A 24,872-nucleotide genomic window follows, 5' to 3' on the forward strand; every position below is an offset into this window, starting at 1 on the left:
TTAATCCTCAAAGAATTATTTTTGAGATAAAATCCTGATTAAATCATTTATACTCTTGCTCTTAAACCCTTTATAACCCCATCCGTTTGGTCAAGCTTAGGCAGGCATTGATTTCCCATTTTCTATTCTTCCACTTGTATTCTTTAAACCCTGCAGCATTATTCTCTATAATGGCGCATTAACTGCATATTTGCTTTGTGGCGCCACAATAGCCTGAAAGCTACTGGGAGGCTTTCGGGGAAAAAAAAAAAAGATGTCAAATACAGCAGGTCTACAACCCAGAACTCGGCAAACAAGCACCTGCTAGTGCAATTAATAATCTAATGTGACCCTGTTGTGCAGTTCACCCATATGATAAGAATATCTATGGCAGTTTACGCTAAATACTGACTAAGTTAAGCAGAATAGTGTATTTGCATTTAGGAATAAATCAGCACAGAAAAAACACAAAACAATAACAATACGCAGGCCATTACATGTGGTAATGATTAAGGCTGCAGAGCTTACAAAGTCAATGGAAAATCTTGGTTCTGCATGTTTGTGTTTAGTACTCTTTTTCTCTACATGGTAGCATAAATCCAAGAGACATTCCCCTATTACAGAATTCCACCATGTTATCAATAAAAAAGCATTTTCTCTAAAGGTCATCATTTTTTATTCAGTTTCAACTGGCACAGTCATATTTATTGCACCCGCCTGCTCAACGTGTAGGCCAAGTTTCCCTCCATCATTTATACATGTATACATTATACATTTATACAAGATAAATGCTTGGATACCAGAGCGAACAGCCTGCTACAACCACAGCCCGGGGCTGGAATGCCAAAGACAAATCAGTCATCAGCAGATCAGACAGGAAAACCTTACTGAGCCACCAAATTCATTCAAAAAGTCCAATGTGTTTGTGGGTTTTGTGTTCCTCTGAATTGTCTGGCAAAATGTGTTGCGGTGGAGAAAAACAAATTTAGAATTAAACTTTTATAGGGTTCACAGTGTTATGGAAATCAAACCATAGAGCCTTGCACTTTTTATGAATTAACAGCATTTATGCTACAACTACCAAATGAGTCAGATTGGCCAAATGGTCACCTCTCATTTGTTACCATTTTTATAATATTACTACCACTGCCATGCTTCACAGATTAGATGGTAATGTCTAGAGCATCTACATTTCCTTTTTTTTCCTCCACACTTGAAAATTTACATCACTTTAGTAAAAAAATAACTTTTCAACTGTCCCTAAAACTGCCCCTTTTCATCTTTTGTTCTGTGCAAAATTCTAATGTAGACATTCTGGTTTTTGTACTGATGAGAGTTTTACAGTACAGCCTATTTAATTCTGCCATCTCAGTCTTCCACGAACTGTGAAATCTCATACCTTCCAACCCTGTACTCCGGAAAATACTTTCACTGATAGATGATTTAGGGTTATTTTGACTGTTCGCAGAATTGTTTCTGTCATAAATTTCAAATACCTTTTTTGGCTGATCTTATGCTAAGTTTCTATGCTATGGTTCTTTTTTTCCCCCCATCTTCCAGCTACTTATTTTATATTTGTTCTGACTTCCAATTAAAGACTCCAAGCACTAGTCAAAAGCAAGAAAGGCTAATAAGATGTTCACACTTTTTCCAACTTTTGCTCCTTCAGAATGAAGACTGGACTGGGAGTGACCTCTGTGTTAGGAGATGTCCTCTACTATGATCTTTACTAGTACAAAGAAAAAAGTAACTTTCTTCTTTTGTTACAGAGCAGGCTATAACACAAAAAAAACAATGAAGCCTTCAACAGAAAATCATTCATAATAAACAATGCTTAATACACTTGAAAATACAATTCTTGGAATCCAGAACATTCAGTAGGATCAATTATTCTTATACTTACATTGGTAAGAGAAGTGTGTGAAAACAAAGAAAATCCTTCAAAGAGGTATTCATGATCGTCATATTCAATCACAGTTGGTCTGTCGGTCTAGAAAGACCAATGATGAGAATCCAGTTAACAGACAACAATTTACAAACAACGTATGCACTTTTGTATTAACTTCCAGAAGTACTTACTAAGAAGTTGGTAGGTGGGGACACTGTGATTCTGTAGTGAAACAGTTTTCCTGAATTGTTGGTCATTGGGCGACATGCTTTAACGTGCTAGATAAGACAAAAACAGTTCAACACAAACAGTTCTTCTCAGGTTCATTACAACACAGATTGTAAAGCACATTGGATTTTCAAATACCCGAAATACTTCAAAAAACAAAACAAAAAAAAAACCTTCACCTCTTCCCCAGGGTAGATACTATGTCGGATTCCTGTGCGTCTGGCTTTGGCACTGCACTTGCACAGTGGCCCATCATTCATCTGTCAGACGAAGAGACAGAGGATTCTTAATACGTATTCATATTACAGTAGACTGAATAAAAGCATTTCTATATTCTCAATTTAAGACAAAAACACATAATTATATCTGATGTTGGCTTAAATGATAATGTGTATCAGTAATAAAAGTTTAAATTTAAAATGAAACAAATATTCTACTGAAGTTAATCAGATTCGTTCAGAAAAATAATAGAGCTTAGTGTGAAAGCGAGAGCAGATGTAGAGAGCATTACTGATGCCTATCAGTCATGACGGTGTTCAATATATAGTTACCAAGACAGAAAATGTGTCTGCTCCATAGCTGCACTGAAACATGCAATCCATTATCGGAACTACACTGCTTGATATCTGACACAGAAGTACCTTTCATGTTTCACTCTGCATTTCAAAGCCATGATTGCAACGAATTTATTTATTCTTAATCACATTATCTTGCTGTTCATCATCATGCTATTCATTCTGTACCTTGTATCATACATTTCAATAGATTGTTTTAACAATAGCTTTGACTTACCACCTGATTTACTGCATTACATGATTTAGACACTTGATTGTACTCATTGTCATTTTAATGCAACTTTCTTTGGATAACAGAATCCTTTAAGTGAAGGAATTATAATTTAAAAGGTCTCTGTAGAACAATATTTCAGAAGTGACATTGGACAGTGAATTTGCACATACTGATTACTTCACGTCACTCAGGAGGCCTGCTAAGCAAGTAATAGTAACAGATTTCTTTTGGATAATGCATAATGGCAAGAGGGTATTTTAAGGTAAATGTATTCCTTTTGCATGGTAATGATGAAAAAAAAAAACTATTTGTGTACCTGCCCAGCATCATTGTACCAAAGCTCCTCATGCAGGCGGTCAGGATGGGCTTTCTTTCTTTTAATTTCAGCAATGACGTCAAAGACCTCAGAGTCAGAGCTGCTAGTACAGCTACTGTCCCCGTCTGATTCACAGTCTGATTCACTCGAGCTCTCATCTGGAGCCAAACAGAAAAAAAAAACTTTAATGGGCAAAGCACATGAATGGTCCTTGTGGGAAGGTTCAACACAGAGCTGTTCTTTGTCATTTTAATTGGAATTTGTCAACATCAATGTCAACCTAAGAAAGCTCCTACATTACCCATATTTTAATGCTGAGAAAAAGTGGGCTTTGTTCTGGCTGTTCCTGATTAATCTGCCTTGTATCTGCCTAGACCAAGGTTTTTTTTTCATTCTAGTAGTTTTTAAAGTGACTGGCAGAATTTCCAGGGTTCTGTTCTGTATGAGCAATCTGAATGGGGTCAAGAATGTTTAGAAGTATTATTAATGATTATGTTAAACCAAAAGAGGCCAGAGGAAAATCAAATGCTTCTTTGATATACTTCTCCGTTAATTACACAGCAAAGTCATAAAGCATTTTCAAAACCATAGAAACATTACTGCAAAATACCATTATTTTTCATTCAAATTACATAGTTTGGAGACATCTAACCAGCTTCTTTATGTAATTTGGATTTTTGCCAATATTATACAGTACCTAGATCTTCATCCAGTTTTGTTTTTGGTGGTTCCCATTCAGGTCTTGCTGCCTTTGCACGCTCTTGTCTCTTAACCAGTTCTTCCTCAAACCGGTCATAGAGATCACGTAGTTTGCTTGTTCCAACGACAGTGGAGTCACCCTGTTGAAAAACAAATTGTGCTCTGGGCCTGACGAATCTAAAAAATGAATTGCTGAATTGCTAATTGATTTAGTGTTCCTGGCATATATTTATGCTTCAGGAGAATAAGAAATGGTCTGCTGTTTTATTTTAGGATGGTTCCCCAAATTCTTAAGGAGAATCATTCAACAGGTTTTGTAGGTCGCATTAAATGGGTAGCAGTTGTAGTCCAGTGCAGCAGGGTTAAACATATCCAATTAAGTCTCAAGACCTCTTTCAGGCTTAGAAATGCATGTCTACAAGAATTAATTACTCAAATACTGCATTTGTAATATTATTTGATTATTTGTAATTTTAAATTATTAAAAAATGTAAACATATAACTGTCATCTCTGCTTCCTAGTGACCTCTAGCACAGACACAAGTCGAATTTACTACTAGAATCTAGAAGCAATTTAGAAAAACATACCCGCTTAATAAAAAAAAAACAAGAAACTAAACACACCACCAATCTTCTCGCAACTGGATAGTCTGCAAAAAATATGTTTTTGTCTGTCTGTTACATTTGCTTTACTGCTGCAAAGATGTCAAGCCCACACCAGAAGAAGGCTCAAAAGCCATAACACTGTGTTTATCTACTTTTCAGCATGGAACTAACCTCTATTTGTTCCTCTGTTGCTCGCACACTGATGCAGCTCTTAACTCAAACCACATCAAAGTCACAAGTTCTTTGATGCACCTGCTCTGTTACATGTTTTTTTCTTCCCATTTCATCAGGGGCATGAAAACATCTGGAGAGCTCTGTCTTAATCCATTAAGTAGGATACAAATTTCACATAAGTTTCACCCATATAAGTGAGGTGAAGTTGGAACAGTTTTGCCTGAAGTATTTTGCCTTGCCACTCCAGAAACAACCTAACTGCATTTCATTACCTATGTTCCTTAAACGTAACGTTTTGACAAGTTGAACTTCGGATGATTTTATATAGAATAATCGAAGCAGGAGCCCTTCCGAGAATCTCGGGTCTGCTTTGATGCCAGCTGGTGTCATACATACCACCTGGTCCATTGGATCATTGGAGTAGTAGTTCTCAGCATGAGTGCAACGAATCCAGGCAGGCTTGAGAAGCTCCTCCTCCTCTTTTTCATCTTCCATTCTCTCGGCAGGAGTCTCTTCCGGCTCTTTGCTCTTCATAAAGGAGTAGCTCCTCTCTCTGTTACCTGCCTGACTATCCATCCTCCTCTCTCTGTCGTCTTCCCAGCGCATTCTCTTCCTGTCCCGACTGCTAGAGCGACTCCGTGAGCTATGGCACCAATTATCACAAAATAAAATCCGGAATGATCAGAGAAACAGTGAATCAAACAAATTACTTGTGGTTCACTCCTTTATAAGCCAAAACTGGAACTTTAACATCAAACAATCTGCAAGCTTGCTTTCTCAAGATTCTTTCTCGAATCTCTTTCATTTTCCTTGGAGGAAAATCAACATTGTCCTAAAAGGATTTAAGACAATTCTTATCTTCTTAATTGGATTTTTTCACCCCAGGCGACTCTATAATATTGAATATCATTCCTCATTAAAACAATTCTCTTTATTTGGGTTAAATCATATCTGGAATGAATATGATATGAATCACATTTGGAATGTGAATCAATCTTCCCTCCTTTTCTGTAATGATGCAAATAGTGAAAAAAAGAACATCTAGCGAACGGTTTTAAAACTTGGATTTTGAAAAGCCAACACCTTGTGGCACATTGTTAATACTGACATAGATAAAGAGAATGTAGACAACAGTGAGTTTAAAACCACAATACCACCTTCTGGGCCTCTTGTAGTCTTTCCTGTGTGGCCTTTCAGTAGAAGGTGATCTCCTGCTTTCTCTGTGCCGATGCCTATCCCTAAAATGAAACACGGAGTTGTATTATTTTCTGAAATGCATATTTGACTGTCTAATTAAAACAACGCAATCATTGTGATAATCTCAAAATCTCTTCCTAATCTCTATAATGTCCCACGTAGTGAGAAGAGTGTGAAATAACCCATCAGCAAACACAGTATTAATTTTCCCACGGTATTTTATGTTTGGGGATGTATTAATAATACATTCTCATTTGTTTAACTGTACACAATGAAGATTTTTGTTTCTAAAACAACATTTTAAAATTAAAAGGAGACAAATTACATAAATCAAGTCAGCTTCAGCTGTGTTCATAAAAGTGCTGTCAAGCACCACCCCAGAGGTTGCTTTCCTGCAGAGTTGGATAGCGCTCTTCTGGCAGGGCAATACAAGAGCTCTGAGAAAAGTGCTTAATAAAGATATCAACCATGGAAATTATCTGGCACTGTACTGCAGTACAACTATGTTATTTAGAGAAGATGCAGTATATGGAAGTCATTCAATACCAGTGGTCTTAAAAAGCCTGACTACACTTAGTAGTCCATTAGAATGTGGTCAGAAAGAAATGAAGGATTTACCTTTTTTGGACTTAAATATAAGGAAGGAAATTTGTGACTTTGAAATTGTGGTGAAAGCAATCAAAATCCTGAAATACTGAAATTCTGATTGCACATTCCCCTGTTTGGCATGATCAGGACATGCATCACTTCCAAAATAAGTGATACTTATTAAATATCACTTGTAAGCCCTTCATATCTGAATCCTGGAGAGGAGGGATCACATCTTTTCTACCAAGGCAGTTTATAACAACTTGAACAATTACAACTCAATCTATTACAGATATATTACACTATAACAATCTATTCTGATGGATGTGTTGGAGAAAATCGCAGGAAAGAGAAACATCACATATTCTATACATCAAGTACAAGTACTTGTTCAAAACATCAAGTGTCCTATAAGAAGTCTAGAATTAGAAGAGACAGGGGACCTCTTAGCTCGTTATGAAACAATGAAAGACACTTACATTACACAACCCTATAGGTCTGGGTCACATTTTAGCTCGTGCATGCTATATTTTAAATCCGATACATAAAATGAATAAAAGCAGGCCCTGGGTTTCAACACTGATGCATTTCAGTGTGCGCATTTAAAGGATATCCATGCGTCGACGATGTGCACGTGCCAGTCGACCTCAACTTACCTGCTACGTTCCCGACTCCTGTGCCGAGGCGGCGTCCTGCCTCGCTCGTGCTCGGACCTGTGGCGGCTCCCTTCCTGCCTCCGCCTGTCCGGGCTCCGCCCCCGGTCCCTACGGTCCCCGCCGTATTCCGGCCTGTACCTGTCGCCGTGGCCGCCGTAGCTGTAGCCCCTGTGCCGGCGCTCCTCGTGCCGCCTGCTCCTCTCCGGCGACCTCCGGTCGCTCTGGGGCTTCTCCGGCTTGTACTGGCCGCCGTGCCGGAACTGGTCGGCCTTGAACGAGCCGGAGCCCGGGCCATAGCCCGCGCCGCCGCCGAAGCCGGGCGGCGGGAACGGGGGCTGGGGGTAGCTCATGGAGTAGGGAGGCTGGTAGCCCAGGGGCTGCGACATGGAGGGGGGCGGCAGGGGCGGCGGCGGCGGCAGCGGCGGCGGCACCGAGGGCATCATGTAGTGGTAGGAGCCTTGAGCGGAGGCCGTTGGTCCGGGCAACAGGCTGGCGGACGAGTTCGGCAGGGGTGGAGGGGGGAAGTTCGGGGGTCCGGGAAACCCCTGCCGAATCGGGGGGTTGGGGAAGGGGGGGCGAACCGGGCACTGGTTCAGCGCACTCTGACCCTGGGAGGGCACCGGCGGGGGGTACGGCATGAAATCGGGACGCGGGGGCATGTAGCCAGGGCTGCCCTGACTGGGATATCCGGGGCACGAAGGCGGAGGCGGCGGCTCGTAATGGAAGGAAGGCATGGACTGCTGCGGAGGTATCTGGCGCAGGTTCTGCGGCCGGTAGCTCTGCGATCCCCCCCGCTGACCGGAGGAGACTCGTCCCCTGGGACAGCCGCGACCAAGATGGAATGACATCTTGATTCTTAAAGAGAGGCAAAAACAACACAACAACAACAACAAGCATTACATCTCACTAATGGTAGTAACAGCAGTCAAGAAAGTCAACAATAAAAGGTTTCAACAAATGCAATTCAACAAAAAGATTCTATGATGGACTGCACTGCACTATACACAGAAACTGCTAACTAGACCAAAATGTTGAAACCTTCATGTAGATATATAGAGAATATATAGAGGATAAGTCTATAAAGCAGTGTTAAATAAAAGATCATCTTTATTTTTAGAGTGAACACGGTTAGAAATAAGAATGAAACTGGTGCCCAAAGCTGTTTCGATTCTCCACACACTAATGTATTTTCAATGATTTGGTTAAACCTAACGAACAGACCTACGCAGCAATAGGAATGCCTTTTTTTTTTTAAATCAGAGTGCTTGACAGTATCATTCCCAATTGTGTCTGCGCATCATTAACAGATAAACAATAAGAGCTGTTTAGAAAGCTACGGGAGAGCAACAGTTTTAAACCAAGTTAAAACGGAGTTTTGATCACTGTATTTCGTGGAAATGGCACGCATAAAGCTGATCATATTTAAGTCTACATCCTGTATGGCATCAAAGATGTGATGGTATCACAGTAATTCATGGAAACGACACACATAAGGCTGCCCGTATGTGAGTCTCTATCCAAAATGCGAAAAAAAAAAGGTTAAACATCGAATCAAATATTTCAATGAAGTGGTCTATAAGTTTAAATGGCTGAAGTGCATACTGTATGTTAAAGGTTCAGGTGGGTAGCTGCGTCAGCATGCGTAGGCTACAAAGGAACAAGTAATAGGTTTATTCCATGCTGAAAAAAAGAAGAAAGAGAACACAACGTTTCGGCCGTGGAGCCTTCTTCAGGTGTGAGAGAGACAGGTGTGAGAGAGACAACCTGTCTCTCTCACACCTGAAGAAGGCTCCACGGCCGAAACGTTGTGTTCTCTTTCTTCTTTTTTTCAGCATGGAATAAACCTATTACTTGTTCCTTTACTGTATGTTAAATACGACGCAAAAAAAGAATAAAAGTTGATGCTGGATTTCTATATTGACGTATTTCATCGTCCGCATTTAAGTGTGGGACTGCTACCGATGTCCGGCATTGTTGTGCATTAGTATGAATTGCTGTTTAAAAGCGCCATAGATAATGATAAGCAAGATTTTTTTAAATATAAAATAAAAATACCGTCAACAATGCTGTGTGTTTCGTGACTGCACCATCTTACTTGTACAGGTAAATAACATAAATTCGTTCAAATTGAGAACATGGGGGGAAAACATTATTGTAGCCTGAGATATTGTAGCCTGTTCAGTTCTTAATATAACCGAGACAAACTAGCCTATCGCTTGCACGTTTTTTACGTTTTTTTTTTACCAAAGCATACAACGGTATAAAGAAATTCAAAGCTGCATGTTACAGAAACTTACCTTTAACGATAAAATGTTTAGAACAAAAGACAACGATCGCCAGTTTCCAAGAAGAGTTAAAACGATTTACCTAAAATAATTGTTGCTAGCAAGATTAAAAGTTTGGTCATTACCCTACATTTTACATGTGTATCGCCGCTTCAAGCTCAGCACCATAATCTCAACAGGAAATGATCCCTGTTGATATCGGCTCGCCTTCCTTTCCTCTGAGCGGATGCGACGACTGGCACATTCCGGTTTGTAACACGCAATCACTTTAAAACAACAGCTTTTCAGTTTTTTACCTTCTCGACTCTGTACCATGTATTCCTAGCAGCGCATATATCTAACCGCTGCCTTCATGAGACAAGGGAAACTGGAAAGATGTTTTAAGATTTAAACAACCGGGGAAGCATAAGCGAAGGCAACGTGTTTCATTGCGGCGCAAAAGACCGAGACGGACGACTTCGGCCCAATCGCTTGCAGAGACGGGACAGCTCCACCAATCGCGGCTAGGAAACGGCGTGTGTTACACTGAGACGGGTCCCCCGTCAACAAGGCTAAAATAAACTGCAGTCAGGCAGAGCAAGTGGTTTGTTTTTTCTTTTTTCTTTTTTTTTTTTTTTTGAGGAGGTGGTATGAATTCCACTCAAGCGCCAAGTAGAGTTTATAAAGATGTCCCGGTCTGGATAGTAGAAGATCATCATGATGTGAGTACCAGTTTCACTTTTTTATCTAATTGTCTGCGTTTCCTTTCCCTGCTTACAGCCTTAATATATCCAGCTTTCAGAATACGAATTCCAAATTGAAAGCAATAATCCCTTCATAGTTGATTGTAAAATACAGTATTAACTCTGTAGTATAATGAATACCGAAGACTGTACAAAGAGGAATATTGTCATCAATATTTATTTATGCTATTTATAGCCTCATGTATATACGTACTGTATATATTTGTAAATATATATACAGTATTTAAATCACATCTACATTAATGATGTGATTTGTCTTAGTGTGATATGCTGTATTTTGCCTTTACTCAGAAAACCTATGAGCACTAGTAAAAACTGTGAAAGCTCTCCTCACCACCTCGTTTAACACTGCGAACTGTGGTCAGTATTGTTTAATCAATCCTGTAAGTGTTCCGGGTAAATTCATGTAATGTATATAGTTTACAGTTAATAATTACAGTAACAGTGTAATAATTACAGTTTAAGACCCTCACAAAAATAAAATGCGAATAAAAAATACATTTTGGACATTACCAGCTATTTTCCCGAAGAATAAAGAGTACTATTAATGCTACACTGTTGTAACAAAGTACAATTATGGGAAAGCCGACAGTTGACAGATCACGTTGCTCGTTTTACAAACCGCAATTGCAATCTCTGCACTTTATTCTAATACAGGTGCTACCTCACATCTATCGCGCCATTGGCTCCAGACATTTACCTATAAAGAACATCAAAATGATCCATTTAGATTCCCACCCCGACCTGCTTATTCCTGTCAACATGCCTGCTGACACCGTGTTCGACAAAGAAGAGCTGTTTAGGTAAGATGTGTTCATTGGTCACAGATATTCTGAAAGGATTGCAGGAACAAACATGATAATGAACATGATGGTTGTTTTTTCATGAACATCTTACCTGTGGTTTGATAGCTGTGCGAGTAAAAAAAAAAAAGAACATACTGTATGTCTCTCACTGTCTCTTCTCTCCTGACCCGAACACTGATTGTCTGTCCATGTGTCCCATTATCCAATTTCTAACAGCTTCTTCCAATTCAGGGTTGCGGGAGAGCCAGAACCTATCCCAGCAAGCAGCAGGCTCAAAGGAGGGTACATCCTGGACTGGGTGCCAGTCCATCGCAGGGCACACACAGACACAGACACGCGCACACTCGCATCTAGGGCCAATTTTCCTGGATGCCAATTAACCTACCAGTATGCCTTTGGAAGGAAACTGTCACACCCAGAGGGAACCCACGCAAACATGTGCAGAACATACAAACTCCATGCCGATAGCACCCCAGGTTCAAAATTGAACTCGGGACCCCCAAGCACTACGAGGCAGTCATGCTTATCACTGCGCCACCCTGCCGACCTGCTTTTAGCTTGCTGTGGGACCGAATCACCCATGCAATATTAAGTTAAATAGTGTGTTCCTTTTAAGAAGTGTCAATTGCTTGCACATATTAATATTAATTTTAAATGAAATTTGCCTTGTGTCTGTGTAGTTCATGAATTTGTCTAAGTCTCTTTATAAAATCTTTCTGGATATCTAAATATTTTGTACTGTTTGCTACTAAATTAATCATTTAGGCTTTCCACACCTCTCATCCTGTTATCCTCTAGTTTCATTCTCACCTGCTTTATGCCCATTTCCCAACTGCTCCCCGTCCCTTTCACCTACTCTGTTGTTTTGTCCTGCTATGCCATATTGATCTGCTACTGTACTTTCTCTCCCTCCCTCCCTCACACCTGAAGAAGGCTCCACAGACCAAGTGTTGTTTTTCTTTCCCTACCTTTTAGCAGCGAATGAACCTCTACCTGACCCTTTTAAATCAAGGCTTCTCTACTATTCTCATCACCTGTTCGAAGAATTCTAGCAAGAAAGTAAAATAAGACATTAATTTCTAATCTTTGCTGTTTTTTTTTTAAATGCCACTGCTTTCTTAGTACTCTCCCACTTTATTTCTATCGCTACCACAACTTGGCGACTGTAGCAGAAGACTAAGGGGTCTATATCGGATTTTTTTCAATGACTCATTTCAAATAACAATTTCATTTTTGTTTCACGGTATTGAATTAAGTGCATTCAAGTATTTTGTATTTCATGACTTTCTTTCCACAAAGCTTTAAACGTTTAAAGCTGAGTTATAATACCTGATATATTTTGTCTGCTGGAGTCTATAGTTCAGTAATGTTTGCCACGACCCGAGGAGCTCTGTAATAAGTAGGCATAAATTCTTAGGGGAAAAAAGCCATTAATCTGTCCCCTTGAATTTTAGTCTTAAGCGTTATTTGATATTTTAATATCTTTCCAGTGAGCTAAGTATTGAGAATTGGATTATGCCCATGGTGTATGCAGGGCATTTATCTAATGTCCTATGGCTTCACCCTTCCTGGGCACAACAGATTACGGAGGGGGAGCACAATATGTCCGTTGGGAAGGATTCCTCTACAACAACAATCAGGTAAATTCATAGTACAACATGTTGATTTGGCATTGTTTTATATCGGCTATGTAGGCTATGTGATTGCTGGTTAAATGTACAATAACCATTGTGCTACTAATACATTAGAATATGGCTAGAATTCACTGTTTCAACCAGTTAGTTCATCAATAATACATCTCGAAATGTTACATGTTAATGGCTGGATGTGTAAGTGTTTATTTTCAATGGAAATGTGGAAAATGGACATATGGTATAAAAAGCGGTTTGGCAAATGACATGACATACATCACAAATTACTTTACTTTTTTTAATGAGCAATGTTATTTTGCCTTTTTATCTCTAACGCTCTTTGTTTTTCATAATGCCAGGTTTTTCTTTCTGCCTGACTTTTTTTGTTGCTCTTTCATTTGGTATTTGAGCTTGTCCCATAATCTTCTGAGGAAACCCTTAAAACAATTTTAGATGATGGGCTCACAAGATTTTCTCGTTCAAATGCACATTCAGCTACACGGCCTCATGATTGTGCTCTATGGTTTCTCAGTACACTTACTGGTCCATAACATCATTTCTAAACAACTGTTAGCGCAACATTGAGCTTACTCTTCATCTTGACACAGGTTTTCTTAGCACTTTTTCCTGTTAATCACGATGATGCATGCACAATATAGTGAGAGATAAGTTCATTCTTCATGTTGCAGTGGCTCATACCTCGTCCTCTGCTGAACAATATAACAAGAAACCTTCACATTTTTTTTCTGTGTGTCTCAGGGTGACGAGTAAAGATGATTATTTTTTAAGCGATGGGCTCTATGTCCCTGAAGATCAGCTAGAAAATAAGAAGCCTTTACAGCTGCATGTTGTCAGAGTTATCCCAGTGGAAAATGCTTGGAAGCAAGAGGAGGAAACCGTGGAGTGCGCTGCTAAAAGACCTAAATTACAGCCTTCGGGTGGGCTGGATGAAGTTGAGTCCTTGGCAAAGAAGACACCTGCAGACATGAGTGTGGAACCAGCAGGGGGCAGCAAGTCCACAACAAGTAGCAGTGGCCATGGAGAAATAGCACAGCCCAGCAGAGGATCTTCTGCCAGCTGCCTTTCAAATATCAAACTGGACTCGGAAACAGACCCCGTGAAACGAATCCTCCCAGTTATCCAGCAAACAGATGCTTACATTCTGGATATTGACCTGGATTTCTTTTCATGCAAGAACCCCTTCAAGGAAATGTATACCCAGGTAATGGGAAAGATATGTACCTTGGGTTTCTTCGGTCTCTTCCACAGCCAAAAATGTTTTGAATGCGGTGAAGTGCAATATAATCACAAAGATTAGGTTAGGTATCCACTCATTTTCTAACCACTTCATCCAGTTCAGGGTTGAGGGGGAGCCAGAGCCTGCCCCTGCAAGCAACAGGTGCAAGGCAGAATACAGTCTGGACCGGATACCAGACCATCACATCGCACACTCACACCAGAAGCCAAGTTACCTGCTAGTATGTCTTTGGTCTGTGGGAGGAAACCATGCAGATAGCACCCTAGATCTGGAATTGAAATTAGGGCCTCAGCACTGTAAGGCAGTAATGCTTACCACTTTGTCACTGTGTAGGATATTGTTATTCTAATTAAGTTATTGCTATATTAGGGGGATAAATATAGTTATGAAAAGTTAGATGGTATTTATATTAAGCCAAATATCCAGCAAAAAACGTAAATTATTAGTCTGTTAAATCGCATTTAGTTCCAAGTCCACCTTCCGTTTCTTAGCTAAATTGTCCATATATTTGATTATATTTATGACCATGCTTTTGATAATTTCAAGGTTAACAACATACAGATGCTTTAGTGTTTTCCTTTATACCATGACAAATGTACATCTCTGGCTGAGTCAAATATGGGCCTTTCTGAAAGAACGCCACAGGCCTCCAAATGAAGAGAACGTGTTTTTCATATCCATGGTGATTTGTGCCATTGTCGGGCCCTCCTCCATTGACTGTAGGCTTTTTATTTTGGAATACAGCATAACATTTCGTATTCTCTAGTCAGCTTTAGATTTTTTGTTGGACTTGCATTTCTCTTTTTTTATTTATTCTGCCAGAAATATGTGGATTTTTGTTCTGTCACTGATATTTACTAGTACATAAGTCTCCATTCTATTGTAACTGTTATATCCTAATACCGCCTACAGTTTTACTGAAGCATAAAAACTAATTTCATAATGAGAGTTGTCACTTCAGTGGCATGATTAATTACAGCTTCCTCGGGGCACAATTTTATAATCCCCATATGTATTTGTTTCAGTTAATTTGTTCAGTAAGCACACTTATTGGTTGTATTTCAATATAGTTAATGTTAGAAGTATTACTCTTAAAATAAGAGAAATTCAGACACTCTGACATTTGTATGGTGCTTGGAATGAGGTCAAAACATTAATCCCAATTTGTTTTATATGTTTATTGTTATATATCTATTTTTAAAGCCTGTCATTGCTTATAAAATTTACTTTGCCACACTGCAATAGGTCAGTTGCAGGCAAAAGGAGGTCTTTTATCCCTAATTATGTTTATTAATGTTTTTAATATACATATACATTTAATATACTTTCATGATGGAGGTGAATACCAAAGCCCAAAAACTAATGTTTTGAGATGTGAAAATTTAAATTCCCACAACTGTCCTAAAAGTGAGTTAGTGCTGATCCAAGTATCTTTATTTTTATCTTCTATCCAAAAGGGTGGAAATTTGTCTTTATGGCATTACCATAAAAATACACCAAAAAAACAAATAACACTCAACATAAAATAAATACAAGTTAAAAACAAACAATAGTCCTAGCCATGCAACAGTACATAAACACATACACATGCAAGTATTGTCATCGGTCCTGATAGATTTTAGTTAAAAATGACACAGAGTCTCTTTATAATTCAGAGATTAAATCTAATTTTTCTTCTCAGTAAACTGGACAGAGGTAACCAATTGTTCTATTAGATTGGTAGTTTCTAGTGATGAAGCAGTATCTAGGCAAGCACTGTCTCCTTAAATCCAAAACATCCATGAACATTGATAGTCACAACAAAATTCGGAATGTCAGGAGAAAAGAAAATGATAACTTTATTTTTTTTTGGTGATCTTTAGAAAGTTGAGTACAAGGCATTTAACTTGCATTTGATTTTTTTCTTTCACCTTCTATACAGGAGGAATACTGTATTCTGCAAGAGCTGTATAGTTTCCAGAAACCTTGTGAAGACCCAGATGAGGTACTGAATGTTATGCATAGCCAGATCAATGGTTTATGACAACTAAAATTGTACTATTTCTAATTAATACCTCTTATGTCATGGTCATTGTAGCTTACCCTCATCACACAAAAGTGATTGTGAATATTTTCTATAAATTGATTATCCAAGATGTCATTGACTGCCTTAAGGATTTTCTGAATATTTGTATTTTCAGTTTTTCCGTTTAATGTGCATAAAGACAGACATGACTTAGAACATAAACTAATAATGTTAAAAATATATTTTACAAGCACAGCTGTGTACCTATAAAAAAAGAAATAAAGCACAGCTGTGTACCTAAATAAAAATCCAGCGAGTGAGAATTTACACTTTTTATGGATTCATAAAGGGCCGTACAGTGGTGCAGTGGTTCGTATTTCTGCCTCACAGCTCTGGGGCCCTGGTTTCAATTCCTGGGTGCTTTTTACTGTTTGTATGTTCTCCCCATGTTGGAGTGGGTTTCCTCTGGGTGCCCCAGTTTCTCCCACAGTCCACAGACAATACTGGCGGGTTAATTGGCTTCTGGGAAAACTGGCCCTGGCTTGAGTGTGCGTGGTTGTGTTTGTGCTTTGTGCCCTGTGAGGGACTGTCGTGTTTTCCGGGGTGTACCCCTCATTGTGCCCGTTGCTCCGGCTCCCCCGCAGTCCCGTATTGGATGAAATGGTTAGAAAATGGATGGATGTAATCATAAACCTCATAAATATGCAGCGCCGGACTTCCATTGGTAACTGTGCTCACCTTTTTCTCTTCACCTTTTTAACTGTTCAGGATGAATTGCTGGACTGTGTGGAAAGAAGAGTCCATCAGCTCGAAGACCTTGAGGCAGCTTTTGCCGACTTTGTTGAAGACGACAGTGAGGAAACCTTGAACAGATGGGCGGACAACCCTGGGTAAAACGCTTTCGATTTGTGTTTTTAATGGGCCGCTGACTGTAAGACTTCCATTTTCTTCGTGGCGCTGAGACAGTTGCAGAGTAACTCAAGACAGTTCACTTGACCCCTTCGCAGCCAGTGGTTGTGCATGACTGATCTCACTGATTTTCAGCCCAGCCACTTTTGCATTAAAGATTCTTATTCTTTGTAGAAAGTGTGTGATGATCTGTGAAGAATCCTTCTTGAAATGTCATTGACGTTGTTTGTTACCCCAGGAATGACATAAAAGTTTAAACATAAACATTTTTTTAATAGATACCTTTATTTTTACATATTAACAAGTAATAGGTTTATTCCATGCTGAAAAGAACAGAAAGAAAACAACGTTTCGGCTGTGGAGCCTTCTTTCAATTCTTTTTACATATTATGTGTAATCCCTGGTTACAATGTAAAGTGCTTGTGGCTACAAACCTGTGTGCAATTTATTTTTCTGTCGCATCTGATCATATGTTTACATCTGGTTTGTCTTAATCTTTTTATTTTCACCAGTCAAAATATGAAATGTATATTTTATTGTTCTTTACAAAAAACAGAAAATAAATTGGATAAAACATCAATTCATAAATAAATGTGAATTTAAGAAAGACAAAGGTGGAGTGAAACCCCTTTGTCAAAAATCATGTTTTATTAAGATAGTTTTGAGAGCCAAATAAATGTTAAACTTTTAGTGACTACAGCAAGACCATCTTTTACAACATCAGAGAAATGTATCCTCCCCTTTCAGCACATCAGTCATGCAACATTTTGCATCGTTCATTAACATTTTAGTGTAACATTAGGGTCCAGCTGGGACACGACAGATTTTTGACATTTTAGATTCCCAACTTTCTTTGGAGAAAAGATTACTGATATGTTTATGGATGTTGTTGCTCTTTTGGATGCGAGTACAGATAACAATGTAAAGCTTTCAAACTCAAAGGTATTGAGCCGTAAGTCATATTCCAGTTTAGCATTGGCTGCATTTTATTTTTGTGTTGTTGATTTTAACAAATGTTCTTTTTGAATGAGGCATGACATTTCCTTATTCTAGAGTGGAATTATTTTTTCATTGTGTGTTTACGTGTAATGTCAAGTAATTTCACTTATTTTAATTTGATCAACATGACAATGAGCACATTAGGATACTTTTACAGAGCAGTGCTCTAATGAAGGTCTTGAAGCGTTTTTTTTTTCACTTGACCTAATTAAAAACTACGTTTTGCATATTGTAGTGTTTCATGTTTTAAATTATTCTCCTCAAAGATGGGTAGGTCAGAGGAATTTGTCTACAGTTGCCCATTCTCCATTGTGTGTGGCCAAGGGGTTTGTAGCCATAAGACGAAATATGAAAAACATATAATTGGCTATTCCAAACCAGGTGGGTGTAACAAAAGTAACAGATGTTTCTAAATTTATAAAAATGTATTTATTTTATCCTGTGCAACTATAGAGGAAGTCAACGTGTGAGGATATTATATTTTTATTTTACACATGTCCCTCTGGTACTGTTGTCTTATTGGATTGAAATTGTTTCATGTACACTGAGAGTATACATGCGGCATAATGAAGATTAACAAATGAACCAATAGCATTTTTGAGTTTACATTTCATCTCCATATATTTCTGAGATATTTAAAAATGTGCATATCTAATGCGTCAGTGCCTTTTCTTTCAGAATGAAACCTCTTGTTAAACTCATACATAGCCTGCGAAATCGAATGGGATCCCCTGACTATGAAATGGTAAGGTGTCTTTTTTTTCAGGTGTAAAATGTAAACTTCACATCCAGGTGTTTCGTTTGTATTGTTTTGTTTCTTTATTACTTGTGTTGGTTTTGACTCATCTTTGAAGATTTCTTTTTTCCATTGTGTTTTTAAGCAAATTGTATGTGTGATGTGAGCTGCTGAACTTTTTTTTCATATAAAAAATACAGCTTAACAGTATGTTATCTTTATTTTTAATCATTTTAAAATATTTTTTAGGTTCACCAGGCAGGTCTGACGTGTGATTTTTCAGAGCTGCCACACCATATTAGCACTGACAAAGAGATTGATGGACTGATAGAGGCTGTAAACCTTATACTAAAAATGCTGCCAAAGCCAACTCTCATAACCATTTCAAGGTAATGTTGCTTAGCTTTATAACCACTGTCCTTTGAATTAAAAAGGTGATCATAAATGTTCTTTATTTAACCAAGGACTTGAGATAGATTTTAATAAGGGGAAGAGTGGAGACCAAACCAAAGTCCGTGAACTGTGAATGTTCTTTCAATCATTTATTGCTGTTAGCTGCAAAAGAAAAAGCAGGTTAGATTTGGCTGGATTCAAAACACTCTTCATGGAGAAAAGAGTAAGTGGTCCCAGAATATTTCCCACAAAATACTTTTTGCAAATATAAAAATAATTTGTATTTGTCTGTTGAACAAGTTTACTAGACAGGTTTGAGGCTTTTTTAAAATTTAGTACCAAAGTCTTAAGAATATTTGTAGCACTCATGCTCAGAGTGGATTTGACATTTGAATGTTTGACAAGGTGGATTGTAATAATGCCTAAGAGTGATCACAAACTCATAAATAATGCCTAAGAGTGATCACAAACTCATACAAACCAATTTTTAGCTTTTTAATTTATTTTTTAATATTATTATTCCCCTCCAAAGAGAAGAGTGGTAGACTTCTGTTGATGGACTGTGAATAACTGGTGGAACAGGATTAGACCCTGTAGATCTGCTGAATTACTTACAGTACCCCAAATACTTCTGCCTCACTTATGCTAAGATTATTTAAAACTGATTTTTATCTTTCCTGAAGCATAAAGGAGCTCAGTAATGTTTTGACTATACGCATGCATGTAGCATTTTAACACAAAGGTAATGAAGGGTATAAATTTAGCTGTAAAACAGTATTTTAAGTAGCTTTACTGCATAATTCTGCCTCTTTCCCTTACAGCATTGTACCTAACCTAGATGTATTTTTATTGTATTCTGCAATTCTTTTTTTCTTTAGTTTATTTTTTCTGTTGTTCTACATCTTGCTATACACTCACATGTATATAAATCATTCATTTCAATAAAGTAGGCTGAGTCACACTGAAGTGTGATTGAATGGTTTGAACAATTCAGTGCCTGACATCATTGCCAGTATATGCTATGATAACTTATACAGCATTGCCTAGTACCCTTTAGGTTCTCTTTCAGTACAGACTCATAATTAAAGATTTATACTTCTGTAAAAAAGCTTTTTCATCTGTTAGGCAAATAAAATTCTTAAGTGCTTTCTGTCACTTGGAATTCCAGTAAATGTGTTGTTTTGCAGGAACCCTGACGTTGAATCATCTTTACAGTTTAAGCTAAATCCTTTTACCCTGCATTAAAAATAAAACATTTAGCTCACACATGCACTACATAACTAACAAAGATTTAAAATTGAGAGTTAAATATGCATTCTAAAGGTAGCATTATAAAACCTGTTTGTTTAAAATGGTAATTGCATTATTTATTGTAATTTATCAGAAGTCTTCATTGCACAGGTAAAATACACATTTTTTTTTGTATTTTCTTTATTTTCTGAGGGAAAATATCAAACACACAGCAATGTAGTGTATCTACACTAAGTTAGGCAATTATTACAGAAGAAGCCTTTCCAAAATCTATAGGAATTATAGCTGAAATTCATTGCAAAAACAAAATGATAGATATTTAAAGTCTAAGAATCAGTTTTTACTCCTTCTGCACACTGGCTTCCTCTCCTACATAAAACTCCAGATGGAAGTATATTTACAAACCAAAAAGCAAAACAAGATCCTTATTATTTTTTCAAATTTATTTTCTTTAAAGAAGTTTATAAAATTAATGTAGTTTTAAACAAGAACTTGGGAGGATGTCAAAACCTAATCTCGCCTACTTCTGCCTACCTACATATACAGTATATAGTAATTTACCCCAGTAAAGCTCACTGTTGTAATCAGACCTCTTCTCTGCCTTAATTAGGGTTTGACTACACTATTTGAATTGAGTATAATCAAAAGATATCCTAGATGCCTGTTTTCCACTTTTAATTGGTTGCTAAAGCCTATTACCTTCATCATTTCATTTACGCAAAACCTTATAAAATAAAATGTTTAACACCAACTAAGGAGCTATTGCAGGAAGCCATGGACATATGGAAACAATTATAAACTGCATGGGTATAAAATGAAAAATACCAGTAAGAAATTGCTTGGAATGTTTGATGGCTTCCTTTTCTCTTGAAAAGATGATGAACAAAATTCTATCCCTTTTTTATTACTTATATTTATATAATAAGTCCAATACAAAACATTAAAAAATAAAGGGTTTCTTTCGTGTATTGTAGGTGGAGAATTGGAAAAAATGGTATTCTGAAATAAGAGCATGTTATAGGGAAGACTTTAAATCACTTACAATGCTGCATTTGCACTACCTGTTTTGTTTACATCAATCAGAAATAAAATGGATTGTTCTGTTCTTTTTCCTATTTCAGATCCAGTATGGATGACTATTGTCCTGCTGAACAAGTGGACTCCATCCAAAGCAGAGTACTTAGCATGCTTAAGTCCTTGTATGGCTCTCTAGACATTCATAATGAGTACTAAATAGAAGCTGACACATCAGAACAGCTATCATGAAAAGCATGTCTTAAAAAAGCAGATTGGTATACTACAGTGTGAGACTATTGCAGGCTAGCTGTTCTGTTCTGGTATTCACATGTCTTGCTTTCATCCAAAACCAGGAGTGAGTTCTGTAAGAAAACTGCCCATGTAATTCAGAATTACAATGCAATTGTCAGAGAACTATAACAGTGCTTTTTACATGAATACACTAAGCTTTTTATTACTGACTGAAAAGGGGTTTAAGGTGTTTTAAATAAGGGCAGAAATGCCAAAAGTACATAATGAAGTTCAAGGATTTATTTAAATGAATTAGATTTTTTATCTGTTTCATTTGCCTTATTTGAATTGTGATTGTACGTGGTCTGTCAATGGAAAATCTGATGAATTGTAAGTTATTCCAGAACACAAATGGGTACGTAACTAGAAATAGCCTTGAAATGGAAATAAAGCATAGCTTAAGAAGTGTAATTATACCAGACACAGTATGGACATTTAGTCATGTTTGTTATTTACAGTTTCCTTCGTGTGCCTTATTTATACCCAATAGTAAACAAGGAGCAAAAGGTCAAATGTATTTTGTCAGTGGTATGAGACAAAAATATAACTATTAATCAAAATATAAATGTAAAATCTAAAAAAATATATAGATCTTTATATATCTAATGGTTTTCAACCCAGCACTCAAAACAACAAATACAGTGGGCACGGACATTTTATGGCATATAAAAAGAAAAAAGGACCTGTATAATTTAAGATAAGTAATGCAAATGTTTCTATTTAGTAATTTGCAATACTTTCACACTTTTGAACAACATGAGACAAAAACATAAATTACACATCAATCAGATAACACGTTATTAATGATGATCAAAGACTGCCGTGTTTGATAATCCATGTAGATTTTGGATGCTAATTAGGTTATTATCTCTCTTCAGTAGTTTGTGGTAATGCTAAAGATTACGTAGGATTTTCACCTCTTTTATCAGTTATTTTTAGAAATGAATGATTTGACTTCATCCATTCTTTAGAGGTTTTTTTGAATGATTGACGTATTATTGTCAGCACCTGTTTTTCAGCAATTTCCTAATCTCATCTTTGAGATGAAGCTCAAGTTTTCTTCATTCATTTCCTGTTTTTAATTACAGTTGTATGCATAAAACAGTGAAGAAAATTAAAACGCTGTTTGCTTCCTTTTTACAGAAACACAGAATCCTCTTTCTTTTAAATTTGAAAGCATATTATAATTATGCTTTGAAAACCAATAGTAATTTACCTTGGGTTCATATATTTGCTACATGAGATCTGATCACTCCCATCTGAACATTGAATAGCAATTGAATGAGCTGGAAAGAAGCAATAAATCTGATTTTCCTCATTCGTTTTGTTTTCTGAAAAATATGCATGCCAGGCATGAAATATCTGTTTTTCTGTTTTCATTTACTTTTAAAGGCCACAATTTCTAGTTCTTTTTTTACTTAGTTTTTTTTTTCATACCAGTAACTGAATTAAAATTTTGTAATTGAGCTTAAAGGGATATAGTGGTTAAAATAGGAGCTACATAAATGTTCTTGCTGCACAGGAAATAGATGTTACTTACACACTGAAATGTAGAAAAAAGGCTGTGGAGTCTTCTTCAGGTGTCTCTTAATCCACATAATATTTTTGTCTGCGTTGAAGATGCTCTGCTCTGTTGAACTGGCATGTCTCCACTACCTTCTCTAAATCCAATTTCCACTTTACTTTCCTTGGGATTAATGGAATATACAACATGCTAGAAAAGATTAACTTTTATAGTAGATGAGTAGATCATTCTCTAAATATTTGTCAAGGACAGTATTTAAATATAAAAAAATATAAAGGCATTGTGATATCTGGGAATGTTATTCTTAATTAATTCTGACCCCTTTCACATTAAAAAGCTGTGCTGTCTACCGAGAAGTACTGTATAAAAAAAGAATTCCAAAAATTGTCTAATTATGAGAAAGTGTGGAACAAATTTGTCAGAGTATTGAGTTACAGAAGCTTATTGCTCTTGTCACAGACGTGGTTATTATGAAACCCACTGCTTGAGTGATTCAGAGATTGCCTAATGCGGGCAATATTTCTAAGGTAAAAGAAAGATGTCTAAATCAGATTTTTCACATATGGTTCAAAAGACAGGAGAGGATCGAGTGTGACTCCCAGACTTCTGACTAAGGCTGACGTGTGAATGGGGAAGCCATCCACCATTACTGTGAAATCCTTAAGTATATCCAGGTGGGATTTGCTGCCGACCAGTACAATTTCGGTTTTGTCACTATTTAGCCTCAGAGAATTTGATGTCAACCAGAGTTAGATGTCACACAAACAAGAGAGATAAGTGACGGAAGTGGAAGACCAGAGGGGGACGAACTTTAAACATAAGTATCATTGCATAGCCGTGAAACTGAAGACCATGTTTCCATATAAGTTGGCCGAGAGTTAGCATATCAATGAATAAAAAGTAGAGGACCCAGGACTGAATCCTGAGTCACACCATGATTGACTGGGGTCATGGGAGATTTATGAGAACCAAATGAGACAAAATGCTGCCTGCCAGTCAGATAAGAACAGAACCTGTTAAAGACAGTACCACAAGCAACTAAGCAACACTAAATAAATGATTGTATCAAAAATACTGTCTGGCTTTTATGAATTCATGGCATTTTTGCAAAAGTTTCCATGTATTAGTGTACCACATTATTTTACAACTACTGCATGTTGCAAGTACAAAATATACATAATTCATTTTTAAACCTCATTTCTTGACGTTAAAATTTTGAAAAACAATTTTTTTATATCTGTTCAATGGTATGTCAGCCATAAAAACCACTTACACAGTAATTCATTGCTGGATCATTGTTGGAACTGCTGTAACAATACTGACCACAGTACTATAGAGAAGAACCACTGCATTCTAACAGAAACCATCAGAGACCAATTCTCTTGTAGTTACCATAACGTCTGTGAGAGAAACCACTTCACTTGTACATCCCAATGGGAAAGTGAGAAATTCACAGTTCCCAATACAATAGGTGGAAACCATTATGTAATTCAATGTTGTTGTTTTTTTAGCAGGATGATAATATGCTGCTACACCCCAATTTTCTGTAAACAGGGAAAATAACGCTTTTCAAGTTTGACAGAATGCTATGCAGACCAAATTACAAATATCTCATGAAACAACACTGCAATTCAGACAGAATGCCAGGGTAATGCTGCTTACTGAAGTACCAGCTTCCTCGGAGATTCCACATGGAGTGGTTGTTTCTTTGCTATGGTCATCTGTTCCAAACTTTGGTTTTAAATAGTCAAAACCAGAAAAATATAATTCTACAAATTACGGAAACATCCACTTTCAGGAATCTGAACAATTTGATATGCTCAGCACATTTGAAATTAAGCCCCAAATAGCAGTCATTAACTTTGCAAAACAATTCATTCATTCCTTAGAATATATATTACAT

At 37.3% G+C, this 24,872-nt stretch overlaps 2 protein-coding genes across 6 annotated transcripts in view; one reads left to right on the top strand and one right to left on the bottom strand.

Annotated features, from left to right (window-relative positions):
* Positions 1–9,597, bottom strand: part of drosha (drosha ribonuclease III) — a 68,538-nt gene extending 58,941 nt beyond the window's left edge. For 2 of the 4 annotated variants that reach the window (XM_088643975.1, XM_088643974.1), the window contains exons 1-9: positions 9,418–9,597; positions 7,121–7,975; positions 5,837–5,917; positions 5,076–5,322; positions 3,898–4,039; positions 3,201–3,358; positions 2,275–2,355; positions 2,059–2,145; positions 1,883–1,969 (exon numbers count right to left, since the gene is read on the bottom strand). In XM_088643975.1, coding sequence (XP_088500101.1) covers positions 1,883–1,969; positions 2,059–2,145; positions 2,275–2,355; positions 3,201–3,358; positions 3,898–4,039; positions 5,076–5,322; positions 5,837–5,917; positions 7,121–7,968 — 1,731 coding nt within the window. In that variant the 5' untranslated portion in view covers positions 7,969–7,975; positions 9,418–9,597. The remainder of the gene's footprint in view (positions 1–1,882; positions 1,970–2,058; positions 2,146–2,274; positions 2,356–3,200; positions 3,359–3,897; positions 4,040–5,075; positions 5,323–5,836; positions 5,918–7,120; positions 7,976–9,417) is intronic. The other 2 variants (XM_088643977.1, XM_088643976.1) reach the window with 1 other exon arrangement.
* A 269-nt stretch (positions 9,598–9,866) lies between these two features.
* Positions 9,867–22,597, top strand: c8h5orf22 (chromosome 8 C5orf22 homolog). Of its 2 annotated transcripts, XM_088643983.1 has the most exons (9): positions 9,867–10,106; positions 10,806–10,951; positions 12,445–12,594; positions 13,345–13,807; positions 15,765–15,827; positions 16,617–16,738; positions 18,435–18,501; positions 18,742–18,881; positions 21,258–22,597. In XM_088643983.1, exons 1-9 carry the CDS (start codon positions 10,035–10,037, stop codon positions 21,367–21,369), a joined length of 1,335 nt encoding a protein of 444 aa, XP_088500109.1. In that variant the 5' UTR covers positions 9,867–10,034; the 3' UTR covers positions 21,370–22,597. The 2 variants fall into 2 exon arrangements, with proteins under 2 accessions (XP_088500109.1, XP_088500110.1); XM_088643984.1 differs by lacking the exon at positions 15,765–15,827.
* The last annotated feature ends 2,275 nt before the right edge of the window (positions 22,598–24,872 follow it).

This window comes from Lepisosteus platostomus, chromosome 8 (genome assembly GCF_059453375.1).
Source record: "Lepisosteus platostomus isolate fLepPlt1 chromosome 8, fLepPlt1.hap1, whole genome shotgun sequence".
Classification (NCBI taxonomy): Eukaryota; Metazoa; Chordata; class Actinopteri; order Semionotiformes; family Lepisosteidae; genus Lepisosteus; species Lepisosteus platostomus.